The sequence below is a fragment of the Lissotriton helveticus genome, chromosome 1_1 (assembly GCF_964261635.1).
Source record: "Lissotriton helveticus chromosome 1_1, aLisHel1.1, whole genome shotgun sequence".
NCBI classification, from domain to species: Eukaryota; Metazoa; Chordata; class Amphibia; order Caudata; family Salamandridae; genus Lissotriton; species Lissotriton helveticus.
In genome coordinates, this window is record NC_136057.1 from 1,398,041,091 (window position 1) to 1,398,057,926 (window position 16,836).

Genomic DNA, 16,836 nt, shown 5'->3' on the forward strand with positions numbered 1-16,836 from the left:
GCTTTAGAAATGTTATACGAAACTGAAACTAAGTCAACAAGGCTTCGATCTGAAGCAACAAGCTGCCATGTGGCTTGTTTAGTGATGGAAGATAGTCTACACAGAAACTGCCATGTAGAGAAAATGCATTTAAAAATGGAGAGGCAGGAATCTGTGGCGCAGCTTTATGACAGGGAGGTAAATCCACAGCATTATGAGAGCATCTGGCCGCATCGTCATTATTGCTATGTGGCTGCTGGATGACACTGACTGTGACACAGACCTGCATCTGTGGTCATTTTGTGTGGCTGCTAGGGATCACTGCTTCATTATGGAGCAACAGGGCTGAATAGCCTTGATGCTGTGTGACTTCACTGTGACAGGCTTGGTGGGAGCAACCAGGGTGCATCTGTAATACCGCTGTGTGACTGCTAAGTGACACAGCTGCACCCTGGATGGCACCTCGCTACATCTGCGGTCCTACTAGGCCCCTGCTAGGTGACACAACTGCATCATGGTGGTCACAGGGCGGTGTCTCTGGTGGTGGTGTGTGACTGCTAGAGAATTCTGATTCACCATGAGGGCTTAGGGCTGAATCTGTGGCATTGCTGTGTGACAGCTAGCGGACACCTCGTTGCCATGGGTAGAGAGGTGAAGTAAGGGACGGATCTTTAATCCAATTATTGGCTGATGCTAACAGGATCCCGTTGGTTGTATGGTTTCCCGTCACAAGCTCTCTTCAAAGAACATTTTAGCATATGTTCTTCATTGTGGAGCCTTTACAGCAATCAAGACTTTATTTTGTGTCGGGACAGTTGCTCGGTAATACAAACCACTTACCATAATCCCGAAAGACTTAGAAATATTGAAAAATAGCTAGTCCGAAAACCTCAGGACAGGGCTAGAAATCAAAGATACCATTCACTCTTCCCTCTTGAATCAGGAAGTATTCATTTATACAAAACGAATGATCCCGCATTTCAGTTCTATCTGTAGACTCTACTACACACTGTGAAATCTTTGGGCTAGGGGGAATGAGCTACCTCAACTTGAATCAGACACTGGTTGGAGGGAGTGGATGGAGTATGCCATTGCAATGTGCCCGGGCCGGAGTAGATATTGGGCTCAAGTGTTCTACTATACTTCAGAACTATTTAAAACCAAACGTCTACCCTCTGTGCTTGCTCTCCATGGACAAGTTTTAGCCCCATATCTTCATCTTTGTTGTCATTGCTAGGCCGCTTGTGATCCTAGCTTGATTCTTTAGCACCCACCATCAATCAGTGGTATACTCCCATTGATAAAGTTATACATTCATTCTGTAGTCTACCAGTAAATAGTTATCATTGTATAAATATCTATTTGCTAGTCATTGCTAATGAGCCTCCTCAATACCGCTGTTCTACTCCTCTGATTTTTGCGTGCGTCTGTTAAAGAACCAAAATGTGATCGACGAAATGAGCGGAGCTAGGTTCAAATTTAATGTGTACAAGTGCAGGAAGCAGACTGATGAAGGGCTGATCTTAAGTTTAGGCTGTTTTATATGGGACTCAGTCAGGGCACTAAGGGGTTGGATGAGGTGGGTAAATATGGAAAGTGCATCAGGGCCCCTCAAACCCCTAGCTAACCATTGCAGTGGGGGAGGAGCAAGCAGGCCTAGACCCTACATTCTGTGTTGCCATCTTAAAAAAGAACTATGTTTGCAGCACTCGGCCAGCCCTAGTGGGGATATACCTTTGGCCCTTTGCTTTTGACTTGTAGTTGCCCCGTTTCGGTGACATGTTCGTGTTTGGGACGAGAGCTTGATGGCTAATGGTTCCCCGCTGACATTCATCCCACCACTATGGAGATCCCGCTTCAAAAATGCATTCTAACACCTGCTGCCATTATCCCACAGGTTCCTGGGACAGTCACTGCATTTTGGAGCGCACAAGGTGAAGGCCAAACTCTACCTGGAGTGACCAATCGAACCACCACTGGCGAAGATTTAATGTAAGAGAAATCCTGGGAAAACACACGGGTAGGAGTGGGGAAATGAACCTGGCTAGGAGGGCACCTCATTATAACTGCTCAGTTTGTCGTAAGATGACTGGTGATTTGCTAAACCTTTAATTCATTTGATTTTCTGTCGGCAGGTTCAGGTTTTTTTTTTTACACCAGTCCCACATGGGTCTCACCAGTCCCACAAATTCATCATCAATTTTATGTCATCAGGCTCACGGTTTTCATCACCTGTGCTATGAATCGTCACTATCCCACAATTTCATCATCACCCTCACAATTCTATTAAGAGTCTTATTTCCTGAATTTTATTTTGCCAATCTATCTTGATGTTTTTCTGAGGCTCTTCCACTACCCCTACCCTCATGTGGCCTTTCTATCTTTTTTTCCATCATGCGAAGAGGCACTACATGTGAAAGTGGGTGCACATATATCTAGGACTGCATCCCAATGAGAAGCAGTCAGCATTCCTGTCCTTCCTAGGCTGTAATTACGAGTGGCCTGTAATTTCTGATGGACCTGGTAACAGTAATTCTGAGGAGGAGAAATAATGAGAAGTTTTTTCAGGGTACTCATAATCAAGGCCGTAAACTGGTATTTATTGTCAATTTGCGCTCACAGACACATAAAATAAAGGAGGCAGTGGCCTAGAACCTCCTGCAGCCCACATGTAGATTTAGAAATCACCACAGACAAGGTTGGGGGTTACAGATGGTGGGAGAGGGACGATCATGAGCTCCTTCACCGTGACACAAGGAGGAGGCACTGGGAGACAAACACCAAAGCAAGACAGAAGCAACCCAAAGTAAGGAGACAACACCTTAAAACTAGAAAAGAAGCGCAGACGTAATGGAGGCACAGAAAGACCTGCACTTGGGATCCGATCATCCCAGAATAGATTTGAAAAAAAAAGACCCAACTGAGAGAAAATGCTCCTTATGTGGGTCAAAGGAAAATAAATTAAAGAGAGTTAGTGGAAGATGGGGGAAAACGAAGGAGAAGGACTACAATTTAACAACACGAACCAGTAATCCCACCAGCCCTTTGGAGGATGTTTAGTGAAGTGTGTATCGAATGTGTACTAGTCAGATTGTAATTTACAGAAGTAGGGGTGTGGTGGGAGGTGATTAAGTGTGTCACCTGAAAACAGCACCCTGATCTCACCATACATCCCAATCCCCCCACATAGCTCCGCTAAGGTTCCTTCTGTCTATTGATCTTCACCCCCTGCCAAATTGCTGTTGCAGTAACAGAAGTCACACACAGGTGTGCCAGTGCCCTTGACTCCTGATCTGTGGGCCCGCCAGACTAACAAAGTAGGGCCCACACTGCCCTGCCAATGGACCTCAATCCTGACCTGTAGCGCCTTGTACGAGTCTAGAACTGGCACCCACTCACAACTCAGCGGATTTACTTCAATCCTGACCTGCTGCTCCCCTGCAGCTCCAGAAATAGGACCCACACCTCATTCTTGGCCTACAGGCCCATCTTCTTCCAGAACTGAGACCCATGCCCAGCTCAGCTAATTCACTTCGATCCTGAGCTGCAGCACCCCTTTCATGCTCCATCACTAGAAGGCCTACACAGCTCCACCACTAGCAGCCATAAACCGCTCCACCACTAGCAGCCATGCACAGCTCCACCACCAGGAGCCATACACAGCTCCACCACCAGGAGCCATACACAGCTCCACCACCAGGAGCCATACACAGCTCCACCACCAGGAGCCATACACAGCTCCACCACCAGGAGCCATACACAGCTCCACCACCAGGAGCCATACAGCGCTCCACCACCAGGAGCCATACAGCGCTCCACCACGAGGAGCCATACAGCGCTCCACCACCAGGAGCCATACAGCGCTCCACCACCAGGAGCCATACAGCGCTCCACCCCCAGGAGCCATACACAGCTCCACCACCAGGAGCCATACACAGCTCCACCACCAGGAGCCATACACAGCTCCACCACCAGGAGCCATACACAGCTCCACCACCAGGAGCCATACAGCGCTCCACCACCAGGAGCCATACAGCGCTCCACCACCAGGAGCCATACAGCGCTCCACCACCAGGAGCCATACAGCGCTCCACCACCAGGAGCCATACAGCGCTCCACCACCAGGAGCCATACAGCGCTCCACCCCCAGGAGCCATACACAGCTCCACCACCAGGAGCCATACACAGCTCCACCACCAGGAGCCATACACAGCTCCACCACCAGGAGCCATACAGCGCTCCACCACCAGGAGCCATACAGGAGCTATACAGCGCTCCACCACCAGGAGCCATACAGCGCTCTACCACCAGGTTCCACCACCAGGAGCCATACAGCGCTCCACCACCAGGAGCCATACAGCGCTCCACCACCAGGAGCCATCAGAACAGCTCTGCACCAGGTGCTTCTGCTCCATCAATGAAGACCCCACGCTGCTCTGATAGGTACCTCAAGCCTGATCCGCGGCACTCCCTGCTATGTTAGTGGTGGGACTCGCACCCAGCTCTACCAGTGAACTTCAGCGATGACCTGCAGCACCGCTTGGTTTTACAAAACAGCAATGGGCCATAGGCCAACAGGAAAGTATGACTTCCTTCTGGAGCGGGCTGTGTCTTTCGAAGCCCCCATCTTAATTCTAACGCATTCAAATCACCCCATTAAAGTGCTTTGCTTCATCATCATGGACAAGGCTGCTATGAGCCCCATCTTCCATGCTCCTTTGCCCCAAACTCACTGGTGCTGTGTGTTAATGGGTACTGATTAGCAAGGATAGTGTGAAAGGTGCCAGAAAACAGAGCACACCTCAACAACCAGCCCCCTCTCCAGTGTACCGGCCTGGGGAGTGTGTGTGCACACATCTGAGTCAAAACAGATTGTGAAGCAGTGTTCAGATAGCTGTTGGGATTACGGGTTTACCAAACTGTTAAATTCTAGTCCGTAAAAAGCGTCTAGGTGGGCCGGGGTGGTATTTACCTCTTGACGCCGTAAGCCACGTTTAACAAATTGTCCAGCCTGTGGAAGGAAAAGGAAGACGAGAGGAACCCACTGTTAGTAGAACTCAAGTAGAGGTGGTTGGAGGAGAGCTTGAGGCAAGGGTAGAGAGTCTATGACTGCTGGCATGTGGTGCCCAGCTGTATCTGGCTTACAAGCACTCAGTGTAGGCCATGGCCAAGAACCCACGTTCATGGTGCAGAGGTAAACCTCTTGCGTGCCATGGACGTGAATCCATGGGCGCGCCAAGTACATTATTACCCTTGGGGGTCACGTACATCATTCCACGTATGTATCATGTTTATCAGTAAGCTCCTTGCCAAGGACATGAAAGCACCAAGGTGCTGCATACTTGATTTCACATGCATGCCATGTGAATGAATCCACCGAAATGCCCCCTGCAAATACATAGACCTGCCAAGGACAAAAATCAACATTCATGGTACAGGGTTGAACTCATTCACAAGCCATCCATGTAAACTCATGCGACTCCCACATATATGATGGCACATAGGTGCACTGGACATCACTATTCTTACGCGCCTTGTGTAGGAGTACACTTCCTTTTAATTGACGCAACACCATAGGAGTGTCACGGATATGTTTCAGTTGGATGTAACGTGTATGAATTTACCCGAATGCTCTGTAACGAATAGACATGTTTGCCACAGATGTGAATCAACATGCACACCACAGACATCCATGTGCATGCATAAACGAGTCAAGGCCGTGTGCATGCTGTGCTCATGAATCAAGACCGCTTGCATAACAAACAGGAGTCCATGTGGATAAAGTGAGTAGGAGTACATGTGCACGCCAGAGCTCTGATCCCATGTGCATGAATCTGTATCCAGCACACAAACATAAACGTGTGCCTGTCCCACAAATGTCTGCATGCCACAAACAGAATTCCAAATCAATGTTCAAGTAGACAGGCCGGTATCAAAGTTGTGTATCCAGACTGCCTGAATTCAAGGCATGTGGATTCCAATTCTACAAATCTATCACACGAGCATTCAAATCATGTGTATGCAATAGAAATGAATCCGTGCCACATGCATCCAAGCCACTTACATGCCACAGGAGGCACAGATCTCAGTCACACACATGCAGAGATGCAAATAAAACGTGTAATATAACTCATATCAAGGCCATCTGCCTGCCACAGACATGAATCCGTGTCATGAGCATCTCAGTCATGTGAATCTGTCACAAAACCGAAAGCATGCATCTTGAGGCCACATGTAAGTGGTGCACACATATCCACCCCACGCGCTCCCCACACGATGCAGATGTTTGGACACACGTTTGTGTAGCAGGCATGCCATGGGCATAAATCCACACCACGCAGTGATGTGGGAATTATGGCTGATGCAGTGTGTGATCTCTATTTTAGTTGCAATAGTTTGTCAAAGAGGAGAGATGTTGTAGATTATATCTGACTTTATAAAAAAAGAAAGTAAAATACGATGCATGAGGTTATGTTGGTGGATGTGAGTGTGTCTGCACTTTCAAAAGTGTCAAAGTGTGTGTGTGTGGGTATATTATATCCTTGAGTTTGGGAATGCCAGCATTCTTTCTCTTGTAAAGGGCGCTCACACCACATGGCTAGCTAGGGTCATGTAAGGACTAGTCTGAGCATCCCTCGAGCTGTAGGAGTGTTGTGCTGACTGTGGAATTCTGCATCTATGCAGGATGTGGAGAGCTTCTTTCATCCTGTAACAGCCTCGGGCATGGACTGAGGGCCCTAGGTCTGTGTATACATGCATTATTTATGGACTGTGACTTTCATTTTGCTCTCGATTTACGGTTGGGAAGGGGAGTTAGGTGCTTGCGTCGAGCCCATCGGTGTGCACTAGTGTCGGCTATCAAAAGCAAATCTCTTCGAATGTAGTGGTGTCAGGGCTGGTCAAGAGCGCGTGCTGGTCTGTATTGGTGTCAGGGCTGGACAGGAGTGTGTGCTGGTCTGTAATGGTGTCAGGGCTGGTCAAGAGCACATGCTGGTCTGTAATGGTGTCAGGGCTGGTCAAGAGCGTGTGCTGGTCTGTAATGGCGTCAGGGCTGGACAGGAGCGCGTGCTGCTGGTCTGTAATGGCGTCAGGGCTGGACAGAAGCGCGTGCTGCTGGTCTGTAATGGTGTCAGGGCTGGACAGGAGCACGTGCTGGTCTGTAGTGGTGTCAGGGCTGAACAGGAGCGTGTGCTGGTCTGTAATGGTGTCAGGGAGGGACAGGAGCGCACGCTGGTCTGTAATGGTGTCAGTGCTGGACAAGAGCGCATGCTGGTCTGTAATGGTGTCAGGGCTGGACAGAAGCACGTGCTGCTGGTCTGTAATGGCGTCAGGGCTGGACAGGGGTGCACGCTGGTCTGTAGTGGTGTCAGGGCTGGACAGGAGCGTGTGCTGGTCTGTAATGGTGTCAGGGCTGGACAGGAGCGCATGCTGGTCGGTAATGGTGTCAGGGCTGGACAGGAGCGTGTGCTGCTGGTCTGTAATGGTGTCAGGACTGGACAGAAGCGCATGCAGGTCTGTAATGGTGTCCGGGCTGGACAGGAGTGCACGCGGGTCTGTAGTGGTGTCAGGGCTGGTCAAGAGCGCATGCTGGTCTGTAATGGTGTCAGGGCTGGACAGGAGTGCACACTGGTCTGTAGTGGTGTTAGGGCTGGACAGGAGCGCATGCTGGTCTGTAATGGTATCAGGGCTGGACAGGAGCGCGTGCTGCTGGTCTGTAGTGGCGTCAGGGCTGGACAGAAGCGCGTGCTGCTGGTCTGTAATGGTGTCAGGGCTGGACAGGAGCGCATGCTGGTCTGTATTGGTGTCAGGGCTGGACAGGTGCGCACGCTGGTCTCTAATGGTGTCAGTGCTGGACAGGAGCGCGTGCTGGTCTGTAATGGTGTCAGGGCTGGAAAGGAGCGCATGCTGGTCTGTAATGGTGTCAGGGCTGGACAGGAGCGTGTCCTGCTGGTCTGTAATGGCGTCAGGGCTGGACAGAAGCGCATGCTGGTCTGTAATGGTGTCAGGACTGGACAGGAGCGCATGCTGGTCTGTAATGGTGTCAGGGCTGGACAGGAGCGCGTGCTGCTGGTCTGTAATGGTGTCAGGGCTGGTCAAGAGCGCATGCTGGTCTGTAATGGTGTCAGGGCTGGACAGGAGCTCGTGCTGGTCTGTATTGGTGTCAGGGCTGGACAGGTGCGCACGCTGGTCTGTAGTGGTGTCAGGGCTGGACAGGAGCGCTTGCTGGTCTGTATTGGTGTTAGGGCTGGACAGGTGCGCACGCTGGTCTGTAATGGTGTCAGGGCTGGACAGGAGTGTACGCTGGTCGGTAATGGTGTCAGGGCTGGACAGGAGTGCACACTGGTCTGTAGTGGTGTCAGGGCTGGTCAAGAGCGCATGCTGGTCTGTAATGGTGTCAGGGCTGGACAGGAGTGCACGCTGGTCTGTAGTGGTGTTAGGGCTGGACAGGAGCGAATGCTGGTCTGTAATGGTATCAGGGCTGGACAGGAGCGCATGCTGGTCTGTAATGGTGTCAGGGCTGGTCAAGAGTGCACACTGATCTGTATTGGTGTCAGGGCTGGACAGGAGTGCGTGCTGGTCTGTAATGGTGTCAGGGCTGGACAGGAGCGCGTGCTGGTCTGTATTGGTGTCAGGGCTGGACAGGAGCGTGTGCTGGTCTGTAATGGTGTCAGGGGTGGACAGGAGAGCGCGTGCTGTTCTGTAATGGTTTCACGGCTGGACAGGAGCGCGTGCTGGTCTGTATTGGTGTCAGGGCTGGACAGCAGTGCCTGCTGGTCTGTAATGGTGTCAGGGCTGGACAGGAGCGCGTGCTGGTCTGTAATGGTGCCAGGGCTGGACAGGAGAGCATGCTGGGCTGTAATGGTGTCAGGGCTGGACAGGAGCGCGTGGAGGTCTGTAATGGTGTCAGGGCTGGACAGGAGCGCATGCTGGTTTGTAGTGGTGTCAGGACTGGACAGGAGCGCGTGCTGGTCTGTAATGGTGTCAGGGCTGGACAGGAGCGTGTGCTGGTCTGTAATGGTGTCAGGGCTGGACAGGAGCACGTGCTGGTCTTTAATGGTGTGAGGGCTGGACAGGAGCGTGTGCTGGTCTGTAATGGTGTCAGGGCTGGACAGGAGTGCATGCTGGTCTGTAATGGTGTCAGGGCTGGACAGGAGCACGTCCTGCTGGTCTGTAATGGCGTCAGGGCTGGACAGAAGCGCATGCTGGTGTGTAATGGTATCAGGGCTGGACAGGAGCGCATGCTGGTCTGTAATGGTGTCAGGGCTGGACAGGAGCGCGTGCTGCTGGTCTGTAATGGCGTCAGGGCTGGTCAAGAGCGCATGCTGGTCTGTAATGGTGTCAGGGCTGGACAGGAGCGCGTGCTGGTCTGTATTGGTGTCAGGGCTGGACAGGTGCGCACGCTGGTCTGTAGTGGTGTCAAGGCTGGACAGGAGCGCGTGCTGGTCTGTATTGGTGTCAGGGCTGGACAGGTGCGCACGCTGGTCTGTAATGGTGTCAGGGCTGGACAGGAGTGCACGCTGGTCGGTAATGGTGTCAGGGCTGGACAGGTGCGCACGCTGGTCTGTAATGGTGTCAGGGCTGGACAGGAGTGCACGCTGGTCGGTAATGGTGTCAGGGCTGGACAGGAGTGCACGCTGGTCTGTAGTGGTGTCAGGGCTGGTCAAGAGCACATGCTGGTCTGTAATGGTGTCAGGGCTGGACAGGAGTGCACGCTGGTCTGTGGTCGTGTTAGGGCTGGACAGGAGCGCATGCTGGTCTGTAATGGTATCAGGGCTGGACAGAAGCGCATGCTGGTCTGTAATGGTTTCAGGGCTTGTCAAGAGCGCGTGCTGGTCTGGAATGGCGTCAGGGCTGGACAGGAGCGCGTGCTGCTGGTCTGGAATGGTGTCAGGGCTGGACAGGAGCGTGTGCTGGTCTGTATTGGTGTCAGCGCTGGACAGGTGCGCACGCTGGTCTGTAATGGTGTCAGTGCTGGACAAGAGCGCATGCTGGTCTGTAATGGTGTCAGGGCTGGACAGAAGCGCGTGCTGCTGGTCTGTAATGGCGTCCGGGCTGGACAGGGGTGCACGCTGGTCTGTAGTGATGTCAGGGCTGGACAGGAGCGCGTGCTGGTCTGTAGTGGTGTCAGGGCTGAACAGGAGCGTGTGCTGGTCTGTAATGGTGTCAGGGCTGGACAGGAGCGCATGCTGGTCGGTAATGGTGTCAGGGCTGGACAGGAGCGTGTGCTGCTGGTCTGTAATGGTGTCAGGGCTGGACAGAAGCGCATGCAGGTCTGTAATGGTGTCAGGGCTGGACAGGAGTGCACGCTGATCTGTAGTTGTGTCAGGGCTGGTCAAGAGCGCATTCTGGTCTGTAATGGTGTCAGGGCTGGACAGGAGTGCACGCTGGTCTGTTGTGGTGTTAGGGCTGGACAGGAGCGCATGCTGGTCTGTAATGGTATCAGGGTTGGACAGGAGCGCATGCTGGTCTCTAATGGTGTCAGGGCTGGTCAAGAGCGCGTGCTGGTCTGTAATGGCGTCAGGGCTGGACAGGGGCGCGTGCTGCTGGTCTGTAATGGCGTCAGGGCTAGACAGAAGCGCGTGCTGCTGGTCTGTAATGGTGTCAGGGCTGGACAGGAGCGCGTGCTGGTCTGTATTGGTGACAGGGCTGGACAGGTGCGCACGCTGGTCTGTAATGGTGTCAGTGCTGGACAAGAGCGAATGCTGGTCTGTAATGGTGTCAGGGCTGGACAGAAGCGCGTGCTGCTGGTCTGTAATGGCGTCAGGGCTGGACAGGGGTGCACGCTGGTCTGTAGTGTTGTCAGGGCTGGGCAGGAGCGTGTGCTGCTGGTCTGTAATGGTGTCAGGGCTGAACAGGAGCGTGTGCTGGTCTGTAATGGTGTCAGGGCTGGACAGGAGCGCATGCTGGTCGGTAATGGTGTCAGGGCTGGACAGGAGCGTGTGCTGCTGGTCTGTAATGGTGTCAGGGCTGGACAGAAGCGCATGCAGGTCTGTAATGGTGTCAGGGCTGGACAGGAGCGCATGCTGGTCTGTAATGGTGTCAGAGCTGGACAGGCGCGCGTGCTGGTCTGTAATGGTGTCAGGGCAAGGACAAGAGTACATGCTGGTCTGTAATGGTGTCAGGGCTGGACAGGAGCGCATGCTGGTCTGTAATGGTGTCAGGGCTGGACAGGAGCGCTTGCTGGTCTGTAATGGTGTCAGGGCTGGACAGGAGCGCATGCTGGTCTGTGATGGTGTCAGGGCAAGGACAAGAGTACATGCTGGTCTGTAAGGGTGGCAGGGCTGGACAGGAGCGCACGCTGGTCTGTAATGGTGTTAAAGCCCGACAGGAGTGCATGCTGGTCTGTAGTGGTGTCAGGGCTGGGCTGGACAGGAGCCCATGCTGGTCTGTAATGGTGTCAGGGCACAGGAACACATGCTGGTCTGTAATGGTGTCAGGGCTGGTCAAGAGTGCACACTGATCTGTAGTGGTGTCAGTGCTGGACAAGAGCGCATGGTGGTCTGTAATGGTGTCAGGGCTGGACAGGAGCGCATGCTGGTCTGTAATGGTGTCAGGGCTGGACAGGAGAGCGTGCTGTTCTGTAATGGTGTCAGGGGTGGACAGGAGAGCGCGTGCTGTTCTGTAATGGTGTCAGGGCTGGACAGGAGAGCGTGCTGGTCTGTAATGGTGTCAGGGCTGGACAGGAGCGCGTGCTGGTCTGTAATGGTGTCAGGGCTGGACAGGAGCGCGTGCTGGTCTGTAATGGTGTCAGGGCTGGACAGGAGCGCGTGCTGGTCTGTAATGGTGTCAGGGCTGGACAGGAGCGTGTGCTGGTCTGTAATGGTGTCAGGGCTGGACAGGAGCGCCTGCTGGTCTGTAATGGTGTCAGGGCTGGACAGAAGCGCGTGCTGCTGGTCTGTAATGGTGTCAGGGCTGGACAGGAGCGCGTGCTGGTCTGTAATGGTGTCAGGGCTGGACAGAAGCGCGTGCTGCTGGTCTGTAATGGTGTCAGGGCTGGACAGGAGCGCGTGCTGGTCTGTAATGGTGTCAGGGCTGGACAGAAGCGCGTGCGTGCTGGTCTGTAATGGTGTCAGGGCTGGACAGGAGCGCGTGCTGGTCTGTAATGGTGTCAGGGCTGGACAGAAGCGTGTGCGTGCTGGTCTGTAATGGTGTCAGGGCTGGACAGGAGCGCGTGCTGGTCTGTAATGGTGTCAGGGCTGGACAGGAGCGTGTGCTGGTCTGTAATGGTGTCAGGGCTGGACAGGAGCGCGTGCTGGTCTGTAATGGTGTCAGGGCTGGACAGGAGCGTGTGCTGGTCTGTAATGGTGTCAGGGCTGGACAGGAGCGCGTGCTGGTCTGTAATGGTGTCAGGGCTGGACAGGAGCGTGTGCTGGTCTGTAATGGTGTCAGGGCTGGACAGGAGCGCGTGCTGGTCTGTAATGGTGTCAGGGCTGGACAGAAGCGTGTGCGTGCTGGTCTGTAATGGTGTCAGGGCTGGACAGGAGCGCGTGCTGGTCTGTAATGGTGTCAGGGCTGGACAGGAGCGTGTGCTGGTCTGTAATGGTGTCAGGGCTGGACAGGAGCGCGTGCTGGTCTGTAATGGTGTCAGGGCTGGACAGGAGCGTGTGCTGGTCTGTAATGGTGTCAGGGCTGGACAGGAGCGCGTGCTGGTCTGTAATGGTGTCAGGGCTGGACAGGAGCGTGTGCTGGTCTGTAATGGTGTCAGGGCTGGACAGGAGCGCGTGCTGGTCTGTAATGGTGTCAGGGCTGGACAGGAGCGCGTGCTGGTCTGTAATGGTGTCAGGGCTGGACAGGAGCGTGTGCTGGTCTGTAATGGTGTCAGGGCTGGACAGGAGCGCGTGCTGGTCTGTAATGGTGTCAGGGCTGGACAGGAGCGTGTGCTGGTCTGTAATGGTGTCAGGGCTGGACAGGAGCGCGTGCTGGTCTGTAATGGTGTCAGGGCTGGACAGGAGCGTGTGCTGGTCTGTAATGGTGTCAGGGCTGGACAGGAGCGCGTGCTGGTCTGTAATGGTGTCAGGGCTGGACAGGAGCGTGTGCTGGTCTGTAATGGTGTCCGGTCTGGACAGAGAGTTGTTCGGTTGCGATGGTGTCGGTGCTGCGGATCGAGTCCCTCGGCTGCAGTGTTGGTGGGTCTGAACAGTGAGTCTTTCAGGATGCAGTGGTGTCAGGCCGGGAGTGTGAGGGCCTCCCTATGTACTGATGTTAGTGGGTGGACTGGTCCCTCACTCCATGCGGTCAGTAGACTCTCCAATCCGTGCTGCTATTGCATATGGAAGTGAGTCCCTACTGGTACCACACACGGCAGATGATTCCCTCATTCTGTGACTACAGCACAATATGGATGTCTTTAGTATCCAGTCAAACCACCCCCACATGAACACTCCCACCACATTCACAATGACCCCCTTTGCTACATTTCCCCCTCCTACCCTTACCTTGCAGTGCATGGCTTTGGGACCCAAAGACGTAACACAAGTAATACAAATAGGCAAACCTGACATGAAACAGAAGGTTTTTGAGATTGTTGCTGTGCACTCATTGTGCACTTGGGTACTTCCTAGGGGAGGCCTGTGGTGGTGCTCAGCTGATTGCAGGATGGAGTTCTCTGGTTGCCCTGTTCTCTGTACCATCTTATACTGGCTCTTTCTCGCCATCATGGTATTTTCATTGATAGTCGTTAATATGTAATAGTCCTGTCTGTTTGCGAGATTCAAGAGTAGTTTTCTGATACTTAATATCGTAAAAGCGTTTTGTAAAAATAAAAAAAGACCTTTTAAATGTTGCAAGCCTATCTGCAGACTAAGTTGATCCAATTTCAATTAAACTATAATCTGACAAAAGCAAAACTAGTCGAATGTGAACACATAAATAAAATAAGGAACCAGTATCATTGAGGCTGCAGCAGAGCTAAAATGTGACACCGAGTCTTTAGGGCAGAACTCTTCTATCCCATCATGCCTCGCAGTGGTAGTTTCTTCAGTACTTTTGTTCCAGCTCATGTATAAAGGATCCCTGAGTGGGTTTTGTCTTTCTGACTGGAAATTCGCTTTAGAATCTTTTTTTTTCCAAACAAGTTCAAGGGTTCCGAAACACCTTTTTTTCTTACCCAAATGCTGTTTTTCTTTATTTTCTCCTCAGGAATGTCTTTATTTTTAGGTGGCGTGCCAGTCCTGTGGAAGAGGGCAGAGAAAGGCTGCCATGCTTGTTTGTGGATTTAATTCCAAATAATTGAAGTCTTGGATTTTTTCTAATTTTGTTTTACTTTTACAAACATGCCATGCCACCCTGGCCTATCGCGGGCCAGGAGGACTGCCTGGATAACGGGAAGGTGCCATATTATTAGAAATTAGAGATATGATGGCAGAATGTGCTGGGAAGAACTCTTTCAATTTTAAACCACCATTACCTCTAGGGGACCCATAAGGAGGGTCATCATGGAGAGAAACAATACTGTTCTCTCCAATTCTAGACACTCGAACTTGGGAAAAGTCAGGCCACAACCTGCAAGCCATTGAAGACAGATATTGCGAGAACCTTACAGCGTCAAAGAAACCCTCACTTAAGGATACTGAACACCATCAACAGCCTAGCGTAGCAGAAATGATCTGTTCATTGAAGACATTCTTATTAGGTCAACCAAGGTTATCTGCATTTAATTAATAAATAGACAGGGGGACTATTTTGACTTTGGGAACAAACACGTATATTGATACTATTACTATTCGAGTACGTACGATAGGAATTCATGTGGGAGGAGAGAGGTTTAAATGAAAGAAAAACTTTTGTAAATTGTTGTATAAAAATAAAGAGCAAATAGGACCCAGCAGTTTGCTGTATATAATAATTTAGTGAAATCCAGAATGTGCTCATATACTGTTCCTGGTGGTGTATTAGATGTCTAGAAAAGGGTACATTTCTGCGGGTAAAATGATACAAAACGATCAAATAAACTCCAGTTTACATGTGATAGTATGTTTGATAGATTTCCTAGGCCTTGAGAACAAAGACAAAGGAAATCCCGGACACTATTGAATACATATTTTAAAATAAAAACTCAATTTAGCACAACTCGAATGTGGCATGGAATGGGAAAAGTGCTCCATCATCAGGCCACAGAGATGAAAAAATCAGTTGAAGTCAGTGAGGGCAAGACTCAGAAAATCCAGCTAGTCTAAAATCTAAATATTATACAAGTGAGGAGACTGGGGCGAAGAGGGGAATGTTGTTCCTCTTGGGCACACATTCTTGGGCATTTGTTCTTCCTTTTGTGTTGGGTGCCACAGCTGTTGTTTCAAAGTTGGATTCCCATAAGGAACCTGATGGGGACACGATCAGGCAACAAGAGTGACTACAAAACTGGGTTCGATTCCAGACAGCCTCGCGGGCCTTCTTTGTAGGAAACTTTAGAGCTTTGGACCAGCAGCATCACACAATGTGGTTCCAGGTATACATATCTCTGGTGCTGTCAGGTGGGGTGCACACTCTGTCAAAAAGTGGGTACGGGCAGGGTCGGACTCACCTATAGGGCAATCTGGCAACGTTATGAGGAGGCAGTGTGTGGTTCGTTTTAGGTTTTTTAATGCTTTTTGTGGGGCTGTTTGGTGGGCCAGTTGTCACTGTTACCCGATAGTACCACAATCATTGGCTGCCGCAAGCTCAAATACATGCAGGCTCCCACGCTTTGCAGAACACTTTATAAGTACGTCTTTAAAAATTCAAAACGACCCATATTTGCACAATGTGGGCCAATCTAGTTATTTAACCATCTGATTCGCTATGGAGGGTCAGTTTTATGTTTGTTTCAGTCCCAGCCCCCCCCCTGCCCTGGGTAGGGGCACTGCAAGGTGAGGCATGCTGCTTCCAAACTGTAGTCCAAGCATAAGTCCCTCAGGATTGAAGAAGGATTGGCTGCACAGTGGGCCCCTCAAGCCTGCAGCCTGTTGATAGCACTCTTTGTTGCATGTGCCAGCGACCACGCTTGCCCACTCCTCCCAGCGGGAACGGCTTGAAAGCCCCTCTCGTAATGAGCTGCTAGATGTCTCCACCTCGCCAGAGCTAGAAGCCAGGGAGCCAGGGCTCAGGCAGTGCTGTGTAGTCATATACAGGTACTTCTGAGCCTCCTGCCCCACCACTAATGAGGATTTAGAATTGAAATGTTTTTTTATGATGGAAAATATTAAATGAAATTTGATCAGTATTGCCTGCAGATAGGCTCGCATACATTGTTGACATATAAAAATGTCTTTTGAAGTGACAAAGATATCATATTTTACACTGTAAAGAATGCATGGAATCTTGCACATCTGTGGGACTATTGCACGCTTATGACATCAATGAAAATTCCCATGAAGGGGTACTCTGATTAAAAGTAATGTTTCCTTCCTGTACAGCTTTCTTTGCCTCTTCTGGTGGTGAACCCGATGATGGCCCTCCCTCCTTTACCTCATGCGTTGGTTCTCCCGCCGGTGCCCTCTGTGTTGGTTCTCGTTTTGGTGCCCCCCGAGTTCTCCTTCCAGCGCTCCCTATCCTATGGTGGATCTCCCTGTGGTGTCCAGAGTTCACTTTAACTCCAGTGGGACATGGGCGGTTTCTCTGTCTGGTGAACCCTGTGGCTTTCCTCTGGTGCCTCTTGTGTTGACTCACCCCCTATTGCCTCATGTTGTGACTCACCATCTTGCAGGGATTGCTCTTCTACCCACCTCCCTTGTGTTGGCACTCCATTTTTTGCCTCTTGGGTTGGTACTCCCTCTACCCCACCCCTCCCTTGGCCTTGTTCTCTTTAGCTGATCCTTCTGTTGGCTATCCATGGCTTTTCCCTTAGTCATTCTGTCTTTCAGTGCTCCCTTGTGTTGGTAG

General features: G+C 51.5%; 1 protein-coding gene and 1 long non-coding RNA gene across 10 annotated transcripts in view; one reads left to right on the forward strand and one right to left on the reverse strand.

Moving 5' to 3' along the window:
- LOC144826009 (uncharacterized) overlaps positions 1-16,836 on the forward strand; it is a 425,789-nt gene that overhangs the window by 172,390 nt on the left and 236,563 nt on the right. The window lies entirely within an intron of this gene.
- The window catches only part of ELAVL3 (ELAV like RNA binding protein 3), a 133,316-nt gene that overhangs the window by 18,824 nt on the left and 97,656 nt on the right, over positions 1-16,836 (reverse strand). For 5 of the 9 annotated variants that reach the window (XM_078684191.1, XM_078684192.1, XM_078684199.1 and 2 more), the window contains exon 6: positions 4,952-4,990. The exons of the other annotated variants lie outside the window; for them this stretch is intronic. In XM_078684191.1, the coding sequence (XP_078540317.1) occupies positions 4,952-4,990 (39 nt within the window). The remainder of the gene's footprint in view (positions 1-4,951; positions 4,991-16,836) is intronic. 9 annotated transcript variants of the gene reach the window in all.